The sequence below is a fragment of the Mobula birostris genome, chromosome 6 (genome assembly GCF_030028105.1).
Source record: "Mobula birostris isolate sMobBir1 chromosome 6, sMobBir1.hap1, whole genome shotgun sequence".
In the NCBI taxonomy this organism is placed as follows: domain Eukaryota; kingdom Metazoa; phylum Chordata; class Chondrichthyes; order Myliobatiformes; family Myliobatidae; genus Mobula; species Mobula birostris.
In genome coordinates this window covers 168,116,345-168,135,438 of record NC_092375.1, presented here as the reverse complement: position 1 = coordinate 168,135,438, position 19,094 = coordinate 168,116,345, and the positions used below count along the sequence as shown (strand labels likewise).

General features: G+C 41.1%; 1 protein-coding gene across 1 annotated transcript in view; it reads right to left on the bottom strand.

Moving 5' to 3' along the window:
* Positions 1-19,094, bottom strand: part of chn1 (chimerin 1) — a 112,360-nt gene that overhangs the window by 63,198 nt on the left and 30,068 nt on the right. Inside the window, exon 6 of the mRNA XM_072259642.1 lies at positions 10,800-10,913. Within this exon, the coding sequence (XP_072115743.1) occupies positions 10,800-10,913 (114 nt within the window). The remainder of the gene's footprint in view (positions 1-10,799; positions 10,914-19,094) is intronic.

Sequence of the window (19,094 nt, the reverse complement as noted above, 5' to 3'; positions counted from 1 at the left end):
GTTAACCTTCAATCCTCCAGCACCAGCTGTGGCTAAGGATGTTTTAAGTATCTCTTCTAGAGCCTCTGCAATTTCTGCACTAGTCTCCCATAGGTTTCGAGGGAACAGATAGTCAAGCCCTGGGGATTTATCCACTCTAATTTGTCTCAAGACAGCAAACACCCCCAGCTCTGTAATTTGTATGGGGTCCACAACCTTGCTGCTACATTGCTTCATCTCCCCAGCAAATACAGATGCAATAAAATCCATATAAGTTCTCCCCTATCTCATTTGGCTCCATGCATAGATGACCACTCTGATCTTCCAGAGGACAAATTTAGTCTGTTGCTATCCTTTTGCTCTTAATTTATCTGTAGAAACCTTAGGGTAATTCTCCTTGCCTGCTAAAGCAACCTCAGGTCTTCTTTCCTCCTGATTTCTTCCTTGTGTTCTCTTGCATTTCTTATGCTCCATAAGTACCTTATTTGTTTCTGCCTCCCTATACCTGCTATCATCATCATCAGGTGCCATGCCCAGTTTGAGCTTTGACTGCCATGGCCCACACAATCCTGCTCTGGGTCACATGGCTCAATTCATTAGTATTTATTTCCAGTTCCCTGGCTGCTGTCTCTATCATCATTTGTCTTTGTCTTCCACTTGCTTTCTTCCCTTCAATCTTTCCCATAATTACCGTGCATTCTAACTGCTCTTTCCTAATCACATGTCCAATGAAGTCATGTTGCCTTTTCATGATCTCATACATTATTTCTCTTTTTGTGTTTGCTCTGTTCATGACATCCTCATTAGATATTCATTTCGTCCATGATATTCTTTGCATACTCCTCAAAAACCACATCTCTGCTGCTCTAGTTTGTTTCCTCGTGTTACTCGATATTGTCCAACATTCTGAGCCATATAACATAACTGGATAAATGTAACATTTCAGTGCTCTGAGGCGGGTTGTCATGCCTAGTTTTGTATTGGTCATTATACTCTTCATTCTCGTAAAGATGTCTTTTGCCATCCCTATTCTTCTTTTGATGTCCATGTCACACCTGCCATCTGATGTCACACAGCTTCCTAAGTAGCAAAAGTTCTGTACTTGTTTTATGTCTTCCCCGTTTATTCTCAGCCTGCAGATAGGATTCTCCTTCTTTTTGGATATCACCATACATTCTGTCTTTTTGCAAATGATAGATAGACCCATTTTTGCACTTTCTTCAACAATTAGATCAATTAAGTTTTGTAGTTCTTCCTCCGTACTTGCAATTAACACAGTGTCATCCGCATATCTAAAATTATTGATGTTTTCACCACCAACTTTGATACCCAAGATGTCTTTTTATATGTAATATTTAATATGTAATATGTTTCACTGTACACATTAAACAAATCAGGGGAGAAAACACACCCTTGTCTAACGCATCTCTTGATTTTTGTAAACTGACTCACTTCTCCATCTATTCTTACAGCGGCAGTTTGTTCCCAGTACAGATTTCTGATTAGGCGGAGGTCTTTCGAATCTAGATCTAGAGTTTCCTGTAATATTTCGAATAACTTATTGTGTTTCACTTTATCAAATGCTTTTGTGTAGTCGATAAAACAAACAAATCTTTTTGCATTTGAATAGCTCGTTCTGATAGTATCCTTAACATCAATATCGCATTTCTTATACCTTTGTCTTTCACAAAACCAGATTGTTCTTTACCTATTTCAGCTTGTATCTTACTTTTAGCTCTTGTCATCAAAATTCTTAGAAGTATCTTACCTGCTATACACCCCTTTTTTCTTAACCAGGGCCTTAATATTTCTCGAAAACCAAGGATAACTCTAAACCAGTTATCCTTGCCTTTTATTCTGACAGGAACAAACAAACTCGATATTCTCAAAATTTCACTTTTGAAAGCCTCCTACTTATCAAGTACACCTTTGCCAGAAAACAACCCATCCCAATCCACACTTGGCAGATCCTTTCTGATGTCATCAAAATTGGCCTTTCTCCAATTTAGAATCTCAAACCGAGGAGTAGACCTTTCCTTTTCAACAATTACCTTGAAACTAATGTCATTATGATCAATGGATGCAAAAATGGTTCCCCTATACAAACTTCTGTCATGTGCCCTGTCTCATTACCTAAAAGGAGATCTAGTATCACATTCTCTCCAGTTGGGACTGCTGCGTACTGATAAAGGAAACTTTCCTGAACATACATTCCCCATCTAAACCTTTTACAGTATGTGGAAATCACCCACTAGCACAGTCTTATGTTTCTTGCAACTAATTCCATGTGCTGATATATGCGCTAAACTCATTGACCATTCCCACAATACTGCTTACATTGAAATATACGCAGCTCAGAATATTAGTTCTAGCATGCTCCACCTTTTGATTCCTGACCTTGTATGCATGCTTAACAACGTCTTTCTCCACAAGGTGGAGTTTAGGAGGGTTGATGACGCCAAATGGCAAGTCCTTTGCTTGCATCTTTGGAAACAGCTCTATTTCTATCTTTAATATCTTTATTTTTCCCTGTCAGGGTTCTTTTGAAGACCTTGACCTGGAGTTACACGCAGGCTTCGGTTCTTTGCAGGAATGGGGCCCGTGCTCGGGGGTTCCACGACTGGCTGCTATTCAACATACCAAGGGTTTGGCCTGAGAATGTCAATCGTGTTCAGAAGCCTAAGATCTCGGGGCTCTGGAGACGGGTGGATCGAGGGTTGGTGTCATGGCAGGAGACTTGTGTGTCATCGGGGAGGCTGGAAAATCTTTTGCTGTGGGCCTGAAGACCCAAGGTCTTTGCGATCTTCAGACACAGAGCTCGAAAAAAGCGATGATACGGACTTTTAACATCGTAAACCAGCGGGTTGTTGTTATGTCTCCTGCTCGCTGTGAAAATGGGGGGGCACCTCCCTCTCCCTTGCCAGGGAGAGAGAGAACCTGTGGGTTGTCGAATTTCGGATGAAATGCGAAGCCTTTGGGGTAACTTTGGTCTGTGTCTTTGCTATTGCTTAGCACACGCTTGGGTTCGGTAACAGTACCGATGTATGTTTTTTTGCTGGTGGAGGGAGGGGGGAATTGTTGCTCGCTGCCGCATATGCGTGGGAGGGGGAGCGGGGGGGGGTCTTAGGGGTTCTCATGTTTAACTGTTGTTCATTCCTTGGGGCACTTCTCTGCTCTTGTGGATGTGTTGCGAGGAAAAAGCTTTACAGAAGTCTCAACATTACATCCTTGTTTCTATTTATAGCCCTCTTGAAATGAATGCTAACACTGCATTTGTCTTCCTCACCAGACTCAACCTGCAAATTAACCTTTAGGGAATCCTGTACAAGGATTCCCAAGTCCCTTTGCCTCTCCATTTTTTGTATTTTCTCTCCATTTAGAAAATAGTCAACCCTTACATTTCTTCCAGCAAAATGCATGACCAAACACTTCTGACACTATTCAATCTGCCATTTCTTTGCCCTTTGTCCCAATCTGTCTGTCCTTCTGTAGCCTCTCTACTTCCTCAAAACTACCTGCCCTGCATTCTATCTTTATATTGTCTGCAAACTTTGCAACAAAGTCATTGATTCCATCATCCAAGAATTGGTTTTAACACAGGCCCCTATGGAACACCACTAGTCACTGGCAGTCAACCAGGAATAAGTGCCCTTTATTCCCACCCTTTGCATTCTGCCAATCAGTAACTGCTTTACCCATGCTAGAATCTTTCCTGTAATACCCATGGGCTCATAGCTTGTTAAGCAGCCTCATTGTATGGCAACTTGTGAAAGGCCCTCTGCAAATCCAAGTACACAACATCAACCAATTCTCCTTTGTCTATTCTGCTTGTTACTTCTTCAAAGAACTCCAAAAGATTTGGCAGGCAAGGTTTTCCCTTAGGAAACCATGATGACTCTGGCCTATTTTATCATGTTCCTCCAAGTACCCTGAGACTCCATCCTTAATGATCGACTCCAACATCTTCCCAACCATTGAGGTCAGACTGACTGACCTATAGCTTCCTTTCTTCTGCCTCCCTTTCCCTTCTTGAAGAGTGGAGTGACATTTGCAATCTTCCAGTCTTCCAGAACTATTCCAGAATCTAGTGATTCTTGAAGGATCATTACTAATGCCTCCATGATCTCTTCAGACACCTCTTTCAGAACTCTGGGGTGTATGTAATCTGGTCCAGGTGACCTACCTGCCTTCAGACCTTTCAGTTTCCCAAGAACCTTCTCTAGTAATGGTAACTTCATATACTTCATGACTCCGACATCTGGAACTTCCACCAAACTGCTAGTGTCTTCCACAGTGAATACTGACACAATTTAGGTCATCTGCCATTTCCTTATCCCTCATTACTACCTCTCCAGCAGAGTTTTCCAGTGGTCTGAAATGTACTCTCTCCTCTCTTTCACACTCATGTATCTGAAAAAACTATTGCTATCCTCTTTAATATTACTGGCTAACTTACTTTCATATTCCATCTTTACCTTCTAAGTGACTTTTTAGATACCTTCTGTTGTTGTTTTTTTTTTTTTTTTTTAAAAAGTTTCCCAATTCTCTAATTTCCCACTAATTTTTGCTCTATTATATGTCCTCTTTGGCTTTTCCTTCTCTTGTTAGCCATGGTTGTGTCACCTTTCCTTTAGAATACTCTTTGGGATGTTTATATCCTGAGCCTTCCGAATTGCTTCCGGAATTTTCAGCTGTTGCTGCTCTGCCATCATCCTTGCCAGTGTTCTTTTCCAAACAATCTGACCAACTCCTCTCTCATACCCCTGTAATTCGCTTTACTCCACTGTAATACTGATACATCTGACTTTAGCTTCTCTTTCTCAAATTTCAGAGTGAATTCGATCATATTATGATGAATTGCTCCAAGGGTTCTTTTACCTTAAGTTCTCTAATCAATTCTGGTTCATTGCACAACACCCAGTCCAGAATAGCTGATCTTCTAGTGGGCTCAACCACAAACTGCTCTAAAAAGCCATCTCATAGGCACTCTAGAAATTCCCCTTCCTGTAATCCAACACCAACCTGATTTTCCCAATCTACCTGCATATTGAAGTCCCCATGATTATTGTAACAATTCCCTTTTGGCATGCATTTTCTACCTCCCCTTGTAATTTGTAGGTAACATCTTTTTTACTGTTTGGGGGTCTATATACAACTCCAGTCAAGTTCTTTTTACCCTTGTAGTTCCTGAGCTCTGTCCACAACGATTCAACACTTTCCAACCCTATGTCACCGCTTTCTAATGATTTGATTTCATTTTTTACCAATAGATCAATGCCACCCCCCTTTGCCTTCTTGCCTATTCTTTCAATACAATGTGTATTCTTGGTCATCAAGCTCCCAGCTATGATCTTTCAGCCATGATTCTGTGATGCCTACAACATCATACTTGCCAATCTGCAACTATGCTGCAAGTTCATCTACCTTATTCTGTATACTACGTGCATTTAGATACAACACCTTCAGTTAGAACAGTAGCCAAGATGTGTGGCACAAATTATGAGAGATAGAAAAGGAATATAAAAATTGCAATATTGATATTAGTCATGGGGGATTTCAATGTGTAGGTAGATTGGGAAAATCAGGTTGGTGCTGAATCCCAAGAAAGAGAATGTGTAGAATGCCGACAAGATAGTTTTTACAAGCAGCTTGTGTTTGAGCCAAGTAGAAAAAGGCCCTCTATTTTTCTAAGCTCCATGTACCTACCCAGGAGTCACTTAAAAGATCCTATCGTATCCTCCTCCACCATCGTCGCCGGCAGCCCAGTTCATATGCTCACTACTCACTGCATAAAAAACTTACCCGACATCTCCTCTGTATCTACTTCTAAGCACCTTAAAACTGTGCCCTCTCATGCTAGCCATTTCAGCCCTGGAAAAAAGCCTCTGACTATCCACACAATCAATGCCTCTCATCATCTTATACACCATAATCTTAAACATTAGGACATTAATGCACTCAATGTTTTAACCTCAAAAATTAGAATATTAACTAAATTACACTCAGAATCACAAACATCTTCTGCCCTTTTTTATTACTTAGCGATTCATCTAGAAAATTTTCTGATCCTATATGGATTATGTTTGTACCTTGCGATAAAATTCTACAATCTAATGGCATAAGCATTTAAACCTTCCGACTCTAGGGCATATGTGATGTTCCCCCATCTCAGAAAGTGAGACACAGCCCCCAGCATTGTTGATGAGTTCCTTACTCACAAAGTCCCCCCTAGATAGAACAGGGAGAGTTCCCCTGGTTCTCACCTTTCAGCCCACCAGCTTACACATCCAGCACGTTATTCTTTGCAACTTTGCTAGCTACAACACAATTCCAACACATCTTCCCCTTCTCACCCATTTCCTGCAGGTGTCTCTCTCTCCATCACACCTCACTAACCTCTATACCCACATACTTTCCCCCTGTAACCACAGAATGTGTAACACCTGTCCTCACACCTGTTTCCTCACCAAAATCCAGACTAATAAGGTTCTTCCGAACGAGGCAGACATTCATAATCTATTTCCTCTGGCCTTGTTCATTGCATTCGGTGCACCTAATATGGTCTCCTCTACATTAGTGAGACCAGATGGAGACTCGGCAACTACTCTATCATGACCTAATGGGGATCACAGTTGCTAGCCTTTTTAATTCTCTTCCCCATTCCAACACAAACACTATCCTTGGCCTCAACCACTGCCAAGGTGAGGTTAACCATAAATCTTGTATTTTGCTTGGGTAGTCTACAATTCAACAGTATGAACATTGAATTCTCCAATTTCAGATTCACTTTGTCCATTTTCTCATTCCTCCTGATCTACCCAGCAGCTCCAATATCCATCCCATCACCCTGCTTCTTGCTTCTTCTTGTAACCCTCCATCGAAATATCATCCACACTTTTTAGACAATAGGTGCAGGAGTAGGCCATTCGGCCCTTCGAGCCAGCACCGCCATTCACTGTAATCACGGCTGATTATCCACAATCAGAACCCGTTCCTGCCTTCTCCCCATATCCCTTGGCTCCACTATCTTTAAGAGCTCTATCTAACTCTTTCTTGAAAGCATCCAGAGAATTGGCCTCCACTGCCTTCTGAGGCAGAGCATTCCACAGATCCACAACTCTATGGGTGAAAAAGTTTTTCCTCAACTCCGTTCTAAATGGCCTACAACTTATTCTTAAACTGTGGCCTCTGGTTCTGGACTCCCCCAACATCGGGAACATGTTTCCTGCCTCTAGCATGTCCAATCCCTTAATAATCTTATGTGTTTCAACCAGATTCCCTCTCACCCTTCTAAATTCCAGTGTACACAAGCCCAGTCGCTCCAATCTTTCAACATATGACATTCACGCCATCCCTGGAATTAACCCAGTGAACCTGTGCTGCACTCCCTCCATAGCAAGAATGTCCTTCCTCAAATTTGGAGGCCAAAACTGTACACAATACTCCAGGTGTGTGATCTCACCAGGGCCCTGTACAACTGCAGAAGGACCTCTTTGCTCCTATACTCAACTCCCCTTGTTATGAAGGCCAACATGCCATTAGCTTTCTTCACTGCATGCTGTACCTGCATGCTTACTTTCAGTGACTGATGAACAAGGACACCTAGATCTCGTTGTACTTCCCCTTTTCCTAACTTGACACCATTCAGATAGTAATCTGCCTTCCTGTTCTTGCCACAGGCATGACCTCACATTTATCCACATTAAACTGCATCTGCCATGCATCTGCCCACTCACTCAACCTGTCCATGTCACTCTACATTCTCATAACATCCTCCTCACATTTCACACTGCCACCCAGCTTTGTGTCATCTGTAAATTTGCTAATGTTATTTTTAATCTCTTCATCTAAATCATTAATGTACATTGTAAATAGCTGCGGTCCCAGCACCGAGTCTTGCAGTACCCCACTAGTCACTGCCTGCCATTCTGAAAAGGGCCCGTTAATCCCTACTCTTTGTTTCCTGTATGCCAACCAATTTTCTATCCATGTCAGTACCCTACCCCCAATACCATGTGCTCCAATTTTGCCCAGTAATCTCCTACGTGGGACCTTATCAAAGGCTTTCTGAAAGTCCAGGTACACTACATCCACTGGCTCTCCCTTGTCCATTTTCATAGTTAAATCCTCAAAAAATTCCAGAAGATTAGTCAAGCATGTTTTCCCCTTCATAAGACCATGCTGACTCAGACCGATCCTGTTACTGCTATCCAAATGTGCTGCTATTTCATCTTTTATAATTGACTCCAGCATCTTCCCCACCACTGATGTCAGGCTAACTGGTCTATAATTCCCTGTTTTCCCTCTCCCTCCTTTCTTAAAAAGTGGGATAACATTAGCTACCCTCCAATCCACAGGAACTGATCCTGAATCTATAGAACATTGGAAAATGATTACCAACGCGTCCACGATTTCTAGAGCCACCTCCTTAAGTACCCTGGGATGCAGACCATCAGGTCCTGGGGATTTATCAGCCTTCAGTCCCATCAGTCTATCCAACACCATTTTCTGCCTAATGTGAATTTCCTTCAGTTCCTCTGTTACCCTACGTCTGCTGGCCACTATTATATCTAGGAGACTGTTTGTGTCTTCCCTAGTGAAGACAGATCCAAAGTACCTGTTCAACTCATCTGCCATTTCTTTGTTCCCCATAATAAATTCACCCATTTCTGTCTTCAAGGGCCCAACTTTGGTCTTAACTAATTTTTTCCTCTTCACATACCTAAAGCAGCTTTTACTATCCTCCTTTATATTCTTTATTTTCCAATGATTCCCCCCCTTTGCTCCTATCTGCCCACCCCACCTCCCTTATTTGATTCCATACTCCACATTCTTCTCGTCTGATTCCATCATCTGCAGCACTTTTTTACCTCCACCTATCAGATCTCAGCTTTTGTTTACTTCCTTTCTCCATCTGCCTTTCACCCTTCCTCACCGGATCCATTTCTTGCTTTTTTGCTTAATTAATTTATCTATTGAGATACAGCGCGGAACAGGCCCTTCTGGCCCTTCAAGGTGTGCTGGCCAACAACTCCCAATTTAACGTGCGCCTAATGACAGGACAATTTATCAACTAGTACATCTTTGGACTAAGGTAAGAAACTGAACACCTGGAAGAAACCAATGCGGTCACGAGGACAATAGAGGAATTAAATCTGGGCCACTGGTACTGTAAAGAGTTGTGCTAACCACTATGCTACAGTGCCACCCACTCCCTTCACCGTTTTATACTGGCCATCTCCCCTCCATCTTTCTAACCAGATGAAAGGCCTTGCTGTGAACCATTCACTATTTCCATTTGCTGATGCTGCCTGACTCACATCTTCCTCCAGCATTAAAAGTTCTCAGTATTCCTAAAAATTAACCCAAGCCACGTGGTGAATGTGTATGTGTATATCCTGAAACTATGTTTTAAGATCAGAATACTTTCCCCAAGACCAAAAGTGTAGGTGGAATTCATTCTAAAATGGGTCACAGAGAAAGGTGTTACTGACCTTTCTCTGATACCAGCAACTTGGCCAAGTGTTCAGCCCTTCACTGTTGGTGCTCCCACAGACATGGAACTATTAAAGTGATCACATCACCACATGAAGTAGGGTGTGAAGAGGCACCAAGAATAAGGCTGCACAGTAGCAGTTTAGTATGAGCAGTTCAGCTGCACAGCACTGCCTGAGGGAAGATGCTGCACTTGCTGATGAACTGTCCAGAGATTGTGGTTCTATTAGCAACTTCTTTTGGAAATGATGTCCCACATCATTTTGTCTGGCGACACAGATCTCCAGTTCCAGTTGATCTAAACATACGGGTGGAGGTGTACAACAACATCAGTGCCAGAACTTGCTAATCCCTAATAATGGTCCACTTACTGTACCAATCAGGTTGTACCCTGCATCTCAGCGCTGAGCAACTGCATCATATATTCCAGTACAAAGTCCTCACAGACAGCTCCTACACAATGCCTTGGTTATTATCACATCAAACTGTGTAGTTATGAGTGTTAGAACAATTTTTGTGTTTGGCACATTTACATTCAGCAAATGACTTTGGCTACCAGTCTACACATCTGAATATGTACTATGGATTTAATTTGGACTGCAGCTCTGAACAATGGGTTCCTAAAAGCAGTGAATCTTAGACCAGACCATACTGATTAAAATTCATTTGGATGTCTATGGTGTGTATGCGAATATGGAGACATGAAGTTTCTGTGTAGTTTCAAAGAAAGTATTGTCCATACCTTGTAAATATGGAATTGTCCTCTGATGCGTAGCACATAAAATACTGAGCCCCACACTGGGCCAGTGAGACCTTTTGACCGAAAGCATCCCCATATGATGCCTTCTTTACTTTCGTCAAATAAAGAAGCTGCTTGGTATCTACCAGTAATTTTCTCTGTGACTTCATTCACGTAACATGAGATCACTGTTTCTCTCTGCTCTGTAGACACTAGGGATTTGCCTCAGGTTTCAGGCACAGCAGCATGTAGTCCAAAGGAATGTCTTCCTTTTTTTTAAAAAAAGGTTAATTGTGGTCAACAGTCATGCATGTTTAAAATCATCAAGTTTGAAAGAAGCAACTCTCTGAGCAGTATAATGTGAAACCATGACATAAGTTGAGCAAGGAAAAGCTAAATATGCAATCGATTTTGGAAATGTTACTGTACAAGACAATCGAATGATAAAGGCATAATGTAAATCTCAAATATTTTCTATTAATACATTAGCTCTATCATTTTATTTTATGAATAGCTATCAATTTAGCTAGTAACATATGTAGTTCAAAATTTCACTGAGGATTTAAATATATAAATTACCACTAACCGCAGTGCCAAGGTATAGGTACCAGGTTGACGCTGGCTTTCCCGAATAATGTAACTTCCCTCTGCTACACTTAGCAGATGATCGGTTGCCTCTCGTGAAATCATTCCATGAAACCTATTTGCAAAAAGAAATGAAATTTTGTCATAAAATGCTGCAGCTACAGCATTCTGCAATTTATGTGGCTCTTTTGTAATAAAATAATTCCTGCATACAGATCAGTTTCAGCAATTAAATACAATCTTATATTTTTATGAGGCATCTATAGGAGTAAAAAATTTCAAATTAGAGGAATCACTTTTAAAGAAATAACAGGGAAAATAAATTTGAAAAGTGACAGATAGAATGACCGCACTAAAATTGGGGTAAGACTAAAACTCCAAGATATTGCTAGTGAAAGATGATGGTGCTATTCTAACGGCAAACTGTAGCCTGTAATTTCCCTTTAAGTACCATACTTTTGAACTGTCTTAACAAACCAGCAATTTCACAATCTTCTGAAGGACACAGTGGGCTTAACTCTCAAGAATGCAGGTACAAAGGTGCACCACCATGGCCATAAGAGAGGGAGGAGGGAAGGACTGCAAACCAGACTAAAATACTGAGATATGAAACTTTCTCTACCCGGTATCTTTTTAGCAAATGTACAGTGACTGGAGAACAACACTGAGAACCTAAGGGAAAAATTGTTGTATCGGAGGGAAATGAGGAATTGCTGCGTTATGTTTCAGAAAGATATGGCTCATTCCAGACATGTCAGATGCATCAGTAAGACCTAAAGTCTTCTCAATACAGAGGATGGACTAAACTGCTGACTCAGGGAAGGCAAGAGCTAGGGGTCCGTGTTTCATGATAAACTCTTTGTGGTGCTTGGATTCAGCGGTCTTATCGCACTCTTATTAGAAGAAACATGGAAAACCTACAATACAAAACAGTCCCTTTGGCCCACAATTCTATGCCGTACATGTACTTACTTTAGAAATTACCTAGGGTTACCCATAGCCCTCTATTTTTCTAAGCTCCATGTAGCTATACTGGAGTCTCTTAAAAAACCCTATCGTATCCACCTCTACCACCGTCGCTGGCAGCCCATTCCACGCACTCACCACTCTTTGCGTAAAAAACTTAACCCTGATATCTCCTACTTCAAAGCACCTTAAAACTGTGCCCTCTTGCGCTAGCCATTTCAGCCCGAGGAAAAAGCCTCTGACTATCCACATGATCAATCCCTCTCATCATCTTATACACCTCTATCATGTCACCTCTCATCCTCTGCAGCTCCAAGGAGAAAAGACCGAGTTCACTCAACCTATTCTCATAAGGTATGCTCCCCAATCCAGGCAACATCCGTGTAAATCTCCTCTGCACCCTTTCTAGTTTCCACATCCTTCCTGTAGTGAGGTGACCAGAACTGAGCACAGTACTCCAAGTGGGGTCTGACCAGGGTCCTATAAAGCTGTAACAATTACCTCTCGGCTCTTAAACTCAATTCCACGGTTGATGAAAGCCAATGCACCTTATGCCTTCTTAACCATAGAGTCAACCTGCGCAACAGCAGGCCCCAAGCTCCCTCTGATCCTCCACATTGCCATCATATTTGACCTACCAAAATGAACCACCTCACACTTATCTGGGTTGATCTCCATCTGGCACTTCTCAGCCCAGTTTTGCATCCTATTGATGTCCCACTGTAACCTCTGACAGCCCTCCACACTATCCACAACACCCCCAATCTTTGTGTTGTCAGCAAATTTACTAAACCATCCCTCCACTTCCTCATCCAGGTCATTTATAAATATCACGAAGAGAAGGGGTCCCAGAACAGAACCCTGAGGCACACCACTGGTCACTGACCTCCATGCAGAATATGACCTGTGTACAACCACTCTTTGCCTTCCGTGGGCAAGCCAATTCTGGATGCACAAAGTAAGGTTCTCTTTGATCCCAAGCCTCCTTACTTTCTCAATAAGCCTTGCATGGGGTACCTTATCAAATGCCATTCTGAAATCCATATACACTACTTCTACTGCTCTACCTTCATTAACCTCTCATTCTGGAAGTCTGAGGTACCCTCCTGTTTCAAGCAGGCTTCAATTATACTGGTGCTCAAGAAGAACATTGTAACTTGCTTCAATGACTAACGTTCAGTAGTACTTACATCTACAGTGATAAAGTGAGAGGTGGGTGATGGAACATCAATTCCTGTCAGAGCAGCAACATGAACCCATTCTAATTTGCCTACTGTCACAACAGATCAACAGCAGATGCTATTTCATTTTCTCTTCACTCAACCCTGAACATCTGGAGAGTGAAGATGCATACATACATCAGAATGCTCCTCATTGACTACAGCAGGGAATTCAATACTATCGTCCCTTCAAACTAATCAATAAGCTTCATCCTTGGCCTCAATACCTCCTTATGCAACTAGATCCCTGAATTCCTCACTTGCAGTCACCAGTCAGTTCAGATTGGCAATAACATCTCCTCCAGAGTCACCACCAGCACAGGTGTACCACAAGGCTGTGCGCTTTGCCCCCTGATCTCTTGCTTTATTCTTATGACTAAGGCTAAGCACAGCTGCAATGCCATATTTAAGTTTGCAGTGACTCCATTATTGTTAGCTAAATCAAAGGTGGTGATCAATCAGGGAGACTGAAAATCTGGCTGAATAGTGCCACAACAACCTCTCACTCAACGTGAGCAAGACCAAAGAGCTAATTATTGACTTTAGGAGGAGGAAACCAAAGGTCCATGAGCAAGGGATCAGAGATGGAAAGGGTCAGCAACTTAAAATTTCTCAGTGTTATCACTTCAGAGCAATATCCTGGGTCTAGCACGCAAGTGCCATTACAAAAAAAAGCATGTCAGCATCTCTACTTTTTTTAAAAAAAAGTTTGCGAAGGTTTGGCACGTCATCGAAGACTGATAATCTTCTATAATGAGCAGTGGAGAGTATATTGACTGGTTGCATCAATCTGGTATGGAAACACCAATATCCTTGAACAGAAAAGCCTACAGAAAGTAGTGGATATACAACCCTGTCCATCACGGGTAAAGCCTTCCCCACCATTGAGCACAACTACATGGCCCGCCGTCGCAGGAAAGTAGCATCCATTATCAAGGACCCCACTACCCAGATCATGCTCTCTTCTCTCTGCTACCATCAGGAAAATGGTACAGGACCCTCAGGACCCACACCACCAGGTTCAGGAACAGTTATTACTCCTCAACCATCAGGGTCCTGAATCAGAGGGGATAACTTCATTCAATTTCACTCACCCTATCACTGCACTGTTGCCACAACCTATGGACCCACTTTCAAGGACTCATCTCTTGTTCTCCACATTTATTACTTATTTGTTATTTATTATTTATTTATTTTTTGCACTGTTGTCTTTTGCATATTGGTTGTTGGTCTGTCCTGCTTGATGCAGCCTTTCATTGATTCTATTGTTTCTTGTATTCACTGGGAATGCTCGCAAGAAAATAAATCTCAGGGTTGTATATGGTGACATATGTACTTTGATAATAAATTAACTTTTAACTTAAAAAAAAATCACATAGGATCCAATGTAAACATAACACTGGAAATAGTTATTTCAATGGATGTGTGAGTGAAAATGAAGAAATGCTAACTCAACCACATCTTAAGTCAATACAACAAAATTTAACAGAGGTAGGCAATCATGCCATTATCGGTATATACTGGGACACCCGATCTGTGGAATTTCAAGATCTCTTGCTCTTGCCCTCTTTCTAAAACCATGAAATTTCAAGGCACTGATGAAATGAGACGAACAAGTCTATTTTACTATGGTAGGAATGGTAATTGGGATAACTTTTCACACTGATCTACTATGGGGAAGTCATGTTGAAAATAATGGATTTCTTCTGCCTTATAACAAAAGGAGGTGTTTTACTGCACCAGTCTCTCATTTAGTATTCAGGGTAACGTTCCCAGTAACGTACGTATTAACTGAATACATGTTAAAACAGGTCATTACATACTGCACTCTCAGTAGCCAAGTACCAATGATATGATTCATTTTCACTGGCTGAGAGAACATGAACAGCATGGTTGTTCTTAGCTGGTAAACTTTCACAATTGTCTTTTTTTTATAAATTTTCTTGTTTGTTAGCAAGAAAAAGTTTCACTTGGCTAAGAACTAAGCAGAGCACTAATTTATTTCTAAAGCACGGATCTATAAGATTACTCATTCCTAGTTAATCATGACATTCAGAACATCAGTGTTTCCCTTTCCACAAAGAGTTGCAAAAACAACAATGCCATTGACTTTCGTTTATAATTCAGAGGCATACAAGAAAAAAAATCAACACTACAAATTCTCTGAATACATTCAACTCACCAGAAATTTCCTGCACAAAGTTTTTATGAAATCTAAGATTGAGTCTAATTGCCTATTACTCTGCACACAAAATACAAAGGTTGAAATGTCAAGGTAATGGCACAAATCAAAAACAGAGCAATTAAGTTAAATAAGATTATGAAGGCATGAACACCTTCAAAATTTGTGGATCACTTATAGGTTAACAGCATTAAATTACATTATTACTTGATCATCTTGCCCATACATAAAGCAGCTTAGTTGTGCCCAAAATCAGTTTCTGAGAGACTTCCATATGTATTCATCACATGAAGCAAATGCTGCGTAACTGACCAAGCACTTCAAAGTAACATGTCCACATGAAGGACAAGATCTACATCATCTAGTCTTTAAAGAGCAAAAGATAAGCATTTGAGCCAGAAATTCGTTTCAGGTTGGAAGCAAATTGCACCAATGTAGTTGTTCAACCATAACCATGCCTGCAAGCTTTCAACCACTTGAACAAGATGCCAGGAGTGAGGAGATCTTTGCATTAACGGACTACCTTTGCTGGCACAATTCAGCCTGGAGTTTTCAGCATATTTGGACAATTGCATAATAGAGGTCCCTAGCTGTGGGACATCCCATGAAAGAGTGTCATGGAATCAGAAAGATACAATGATAAAAACATGCTCATTTGTAGTCTTCTGCTTCCAAGATCCCAAACAAATAAAATAACCTCTTGAGAACATCAATGGTAATGTTATCATTTACTGTCAATCACCAACTGCACTGCAAATGAGGAAGCAGTTGAAGTTCAATCACATTTGAGAATTGTTTAACCCTAGCTTTTACCATGGAGCCTCCCTTCCACAGACTGTCTATACTTCATGCTGCTTACAGCCAGCATAATCAAAGATTCCAGCCACGCTGGACAGTCTTTCTTCCCCTTCCCATCAGACTGAAGGTACAAAAGCCTGAAAGAACCTACGACCAGGCTCAATGATACCTATTCCACTGTTATGAGACTATTGAACAGTTTCCTAGTGCAATCAGAACTGGCTCTTGTCCTCATAATCCACCTCACTAAGGCCTTGCACCTTATTGTCTCTGTAACTGTAACATGTCATTGTTTTCCCTTGCACTATATCAATGCATTGATGCAATGAAATGTTCTGTATGGATGGCAGTCAAGACAGTTTTCCATTGTACCTTGATATATATGACAACAGTAAACTAATTTACTAACTTAAATTTACTTGTCTATGTCAGGCCTTGCTGGCATGGTGGACAAAGTTTGGGGAAGGGAGTGGTTGACATTAAATTGGGCATCAGTCTGTGATGGCCCAGTTGTTGTCCCCCCATGCTCACCTACTAGATTAGCATTGCAGTCGATTTGCCTGAAAACTGCTAGATTCTCAAGGATTTGTTGAGTGGTATATATCATGGCCTCATCAGCTGAAGAAAAATATACCTGGAGTACAATGGGCGTTCTGGACCATAAAATTCCTGATGTAATCTGGAACTATTATGCCTTTCTGTTGGAGAATAATGAGCTTCCCAAGATAATAATTAAGCAGTCCTACACAGCACTTTTTAATAAGTTTATCTATTCAGTACATCCAATACAACAAGATTTTAGGGCTATGTGTCTTTCATGCTGGTATCATCAGTGTGCACAAAGCCTAGTTACATGACTTCCACAAGTCATGGGATTTGGTTAGGAATTTGTTAGAGCTGTTGAGGGTTCACAAATAGTGCCTATCACAGCCTTTACTCTGAAGTAGCAAGCTAGAGAATGATGGGTTGGACTTTCTAGCCCTGTATATCACCTTTCAGAGCTTCAGTTCGTTCCAAAATATTTACAGCCAATAAAGTATTTATTTTTCTGTAATTTATTATTTTATTGAGTCAAACAAACATTTCCATAGGTTGTATTTCAGATACTGTACATATATATCATATAATCATATTTGTCACAAATCTCCACATAATATTTATCTGAAGTATACCCTTATAGAAAGAGGAGGAAAGAAAGAACAATCAAAAGAAGAAAACTATGTACAGAGTACGGAGTGATTTTTTTTAACGTATTCATTGATTGTGAGAATAAAATCAGGCCTATGAGATGTTATGTAGTTAAACCATTTTTTCCAGTATGAATAAAATTGTTCCAACTTATAACTAACTGATGTTGTTATCTTCTCCATTTTCTAAATGGCTATTGTAACTTCCATCCATACATTTAAAGTTGGGCTCTCCTGAGATAACCATTTCCTAGTAAGGGTCTTTTTACCAGCCACCAGCAGTACATTCATTAAACATTTATATTTATCTCTTTTCAACCATTCTTGAGGTATATACCCAAAATATATGGTCTTACTCTCTAATAATATCTGTTAGTATATCATTGAAATTTGCAGAATATAACTTAATCGATCTACTCCCTGAACAAATCAGAACCAAGTGAATAATAAAAAGAAAGGTAAGGAAGGTGTGGTTCCAAGGCTGGGGTCTCTAGATGACCTTGGGTTGGGCTAGAAGAAAAGTCTAGCTGTGGGGGATAGCCCCTCCTACCTATGGTTTGGGGGACCCCACTGCAGGACCTGTAAAAGTAAGTGAAAAAAAAAACTATGTCCATTACACAGAAATGATTTCCCTGTGTATTCCTCCCATGTGTATATCCTCATTTAGGTTTGGAAAAAAGGAATGAATAAATGATTTTTTTAAAATTGAGTAATATAAAATCCACATTATAACACGTATTTCTCGAGATAGGTATATCACTGTCTATTTTTGCTTCCGTTTAATTTATCAGCACTTTTACAGTTAGCCAAACCTTATGGCTCTTCTGGAGGAGGTGAGGGCTGCCCTCGGAGAACTGACAGTCTCTTCCTAAAATCCTTCTCTCGTCCTGTTCCTATCCCCTGCTTTCTAGGTTGTCTTACTATTTCCCAAGCAGTTTGGGAAAACTGCTCAGCCAGAGTTTCCCTTGGTTTGACCACGGTAATGGCCAGTCCTCTGTTCTTCATGTCTGTAGTCGCCTCTTCCACCGTCTGATATAGTCATATCCCTTCTTGGTAAAATACCCTCATTTAGCAGGGTACAGGGTTTGGAATTTAATCTTTTCTTGCTTTAATATTTGTTTCGCTTCGGAATATTCCTTCCGTTTCTGTAGGACTGCCGGGGGGTAATCATGATCGAAGTATATTAACTTCCCGTTCCAAAACACCCTCTTCTTAACCCAGGCCCTTCGTAGAATCTCCGCCTTGCTCTTGAATCGAAGGAATCTAAGTACAATGGAGTGCGGTTTACCTTCTCTGTCTCCGGGAGGCCGCTGGATAAGCGAACAGTGCACCCTTTCAATTTCAATCTCCGTAGTCTGACGAATCTCCCCAGCGCTTCCTGCAGGAGCTTGTCTACAAAGTCCATCATTGACAATCCCTCCGCTCCTTCGGGAACATTATAAATCCTGATATTTTCCGTCACGATCTTCCCTCCTGGTCAAGCAATTTACTTTCCTGTTGATTTAATACTTTTATCGTCTTACTTAGAATCTGTTCCACGTTTTGCACGCGATCTTCCATCTTCTCGAGTCTCTGCCACCGCTATTTTCTGATTGACATTGGCGAGCTCTGACTTTATATCATTGAGTTGCTGCTTTATATCTTTTTGGACTTCCCTTATCTCTTCCAAAATCCTTATCACATTTACTGCTTTGCCTGCACGAGGCCCAGTGTCAGCCTCTCCGCCACGCGCACATGTAGGAGAGCCGCATGCTGTACCTCTCTCTTCCATAGGCTCCGCAGTGGTGCTTTTTTTTATCTCCATTCTTTATCCCCATTCTTGCCCCCCTTATCAATTCAGATATTTTCCTAAGATCTTATAATTGATGGATTATTAATGGGGCAAAATATGTGTTTTTCCAGAGGAGCTGTTGATTTAAGCTGCCATTCTGAACGATGGCGTC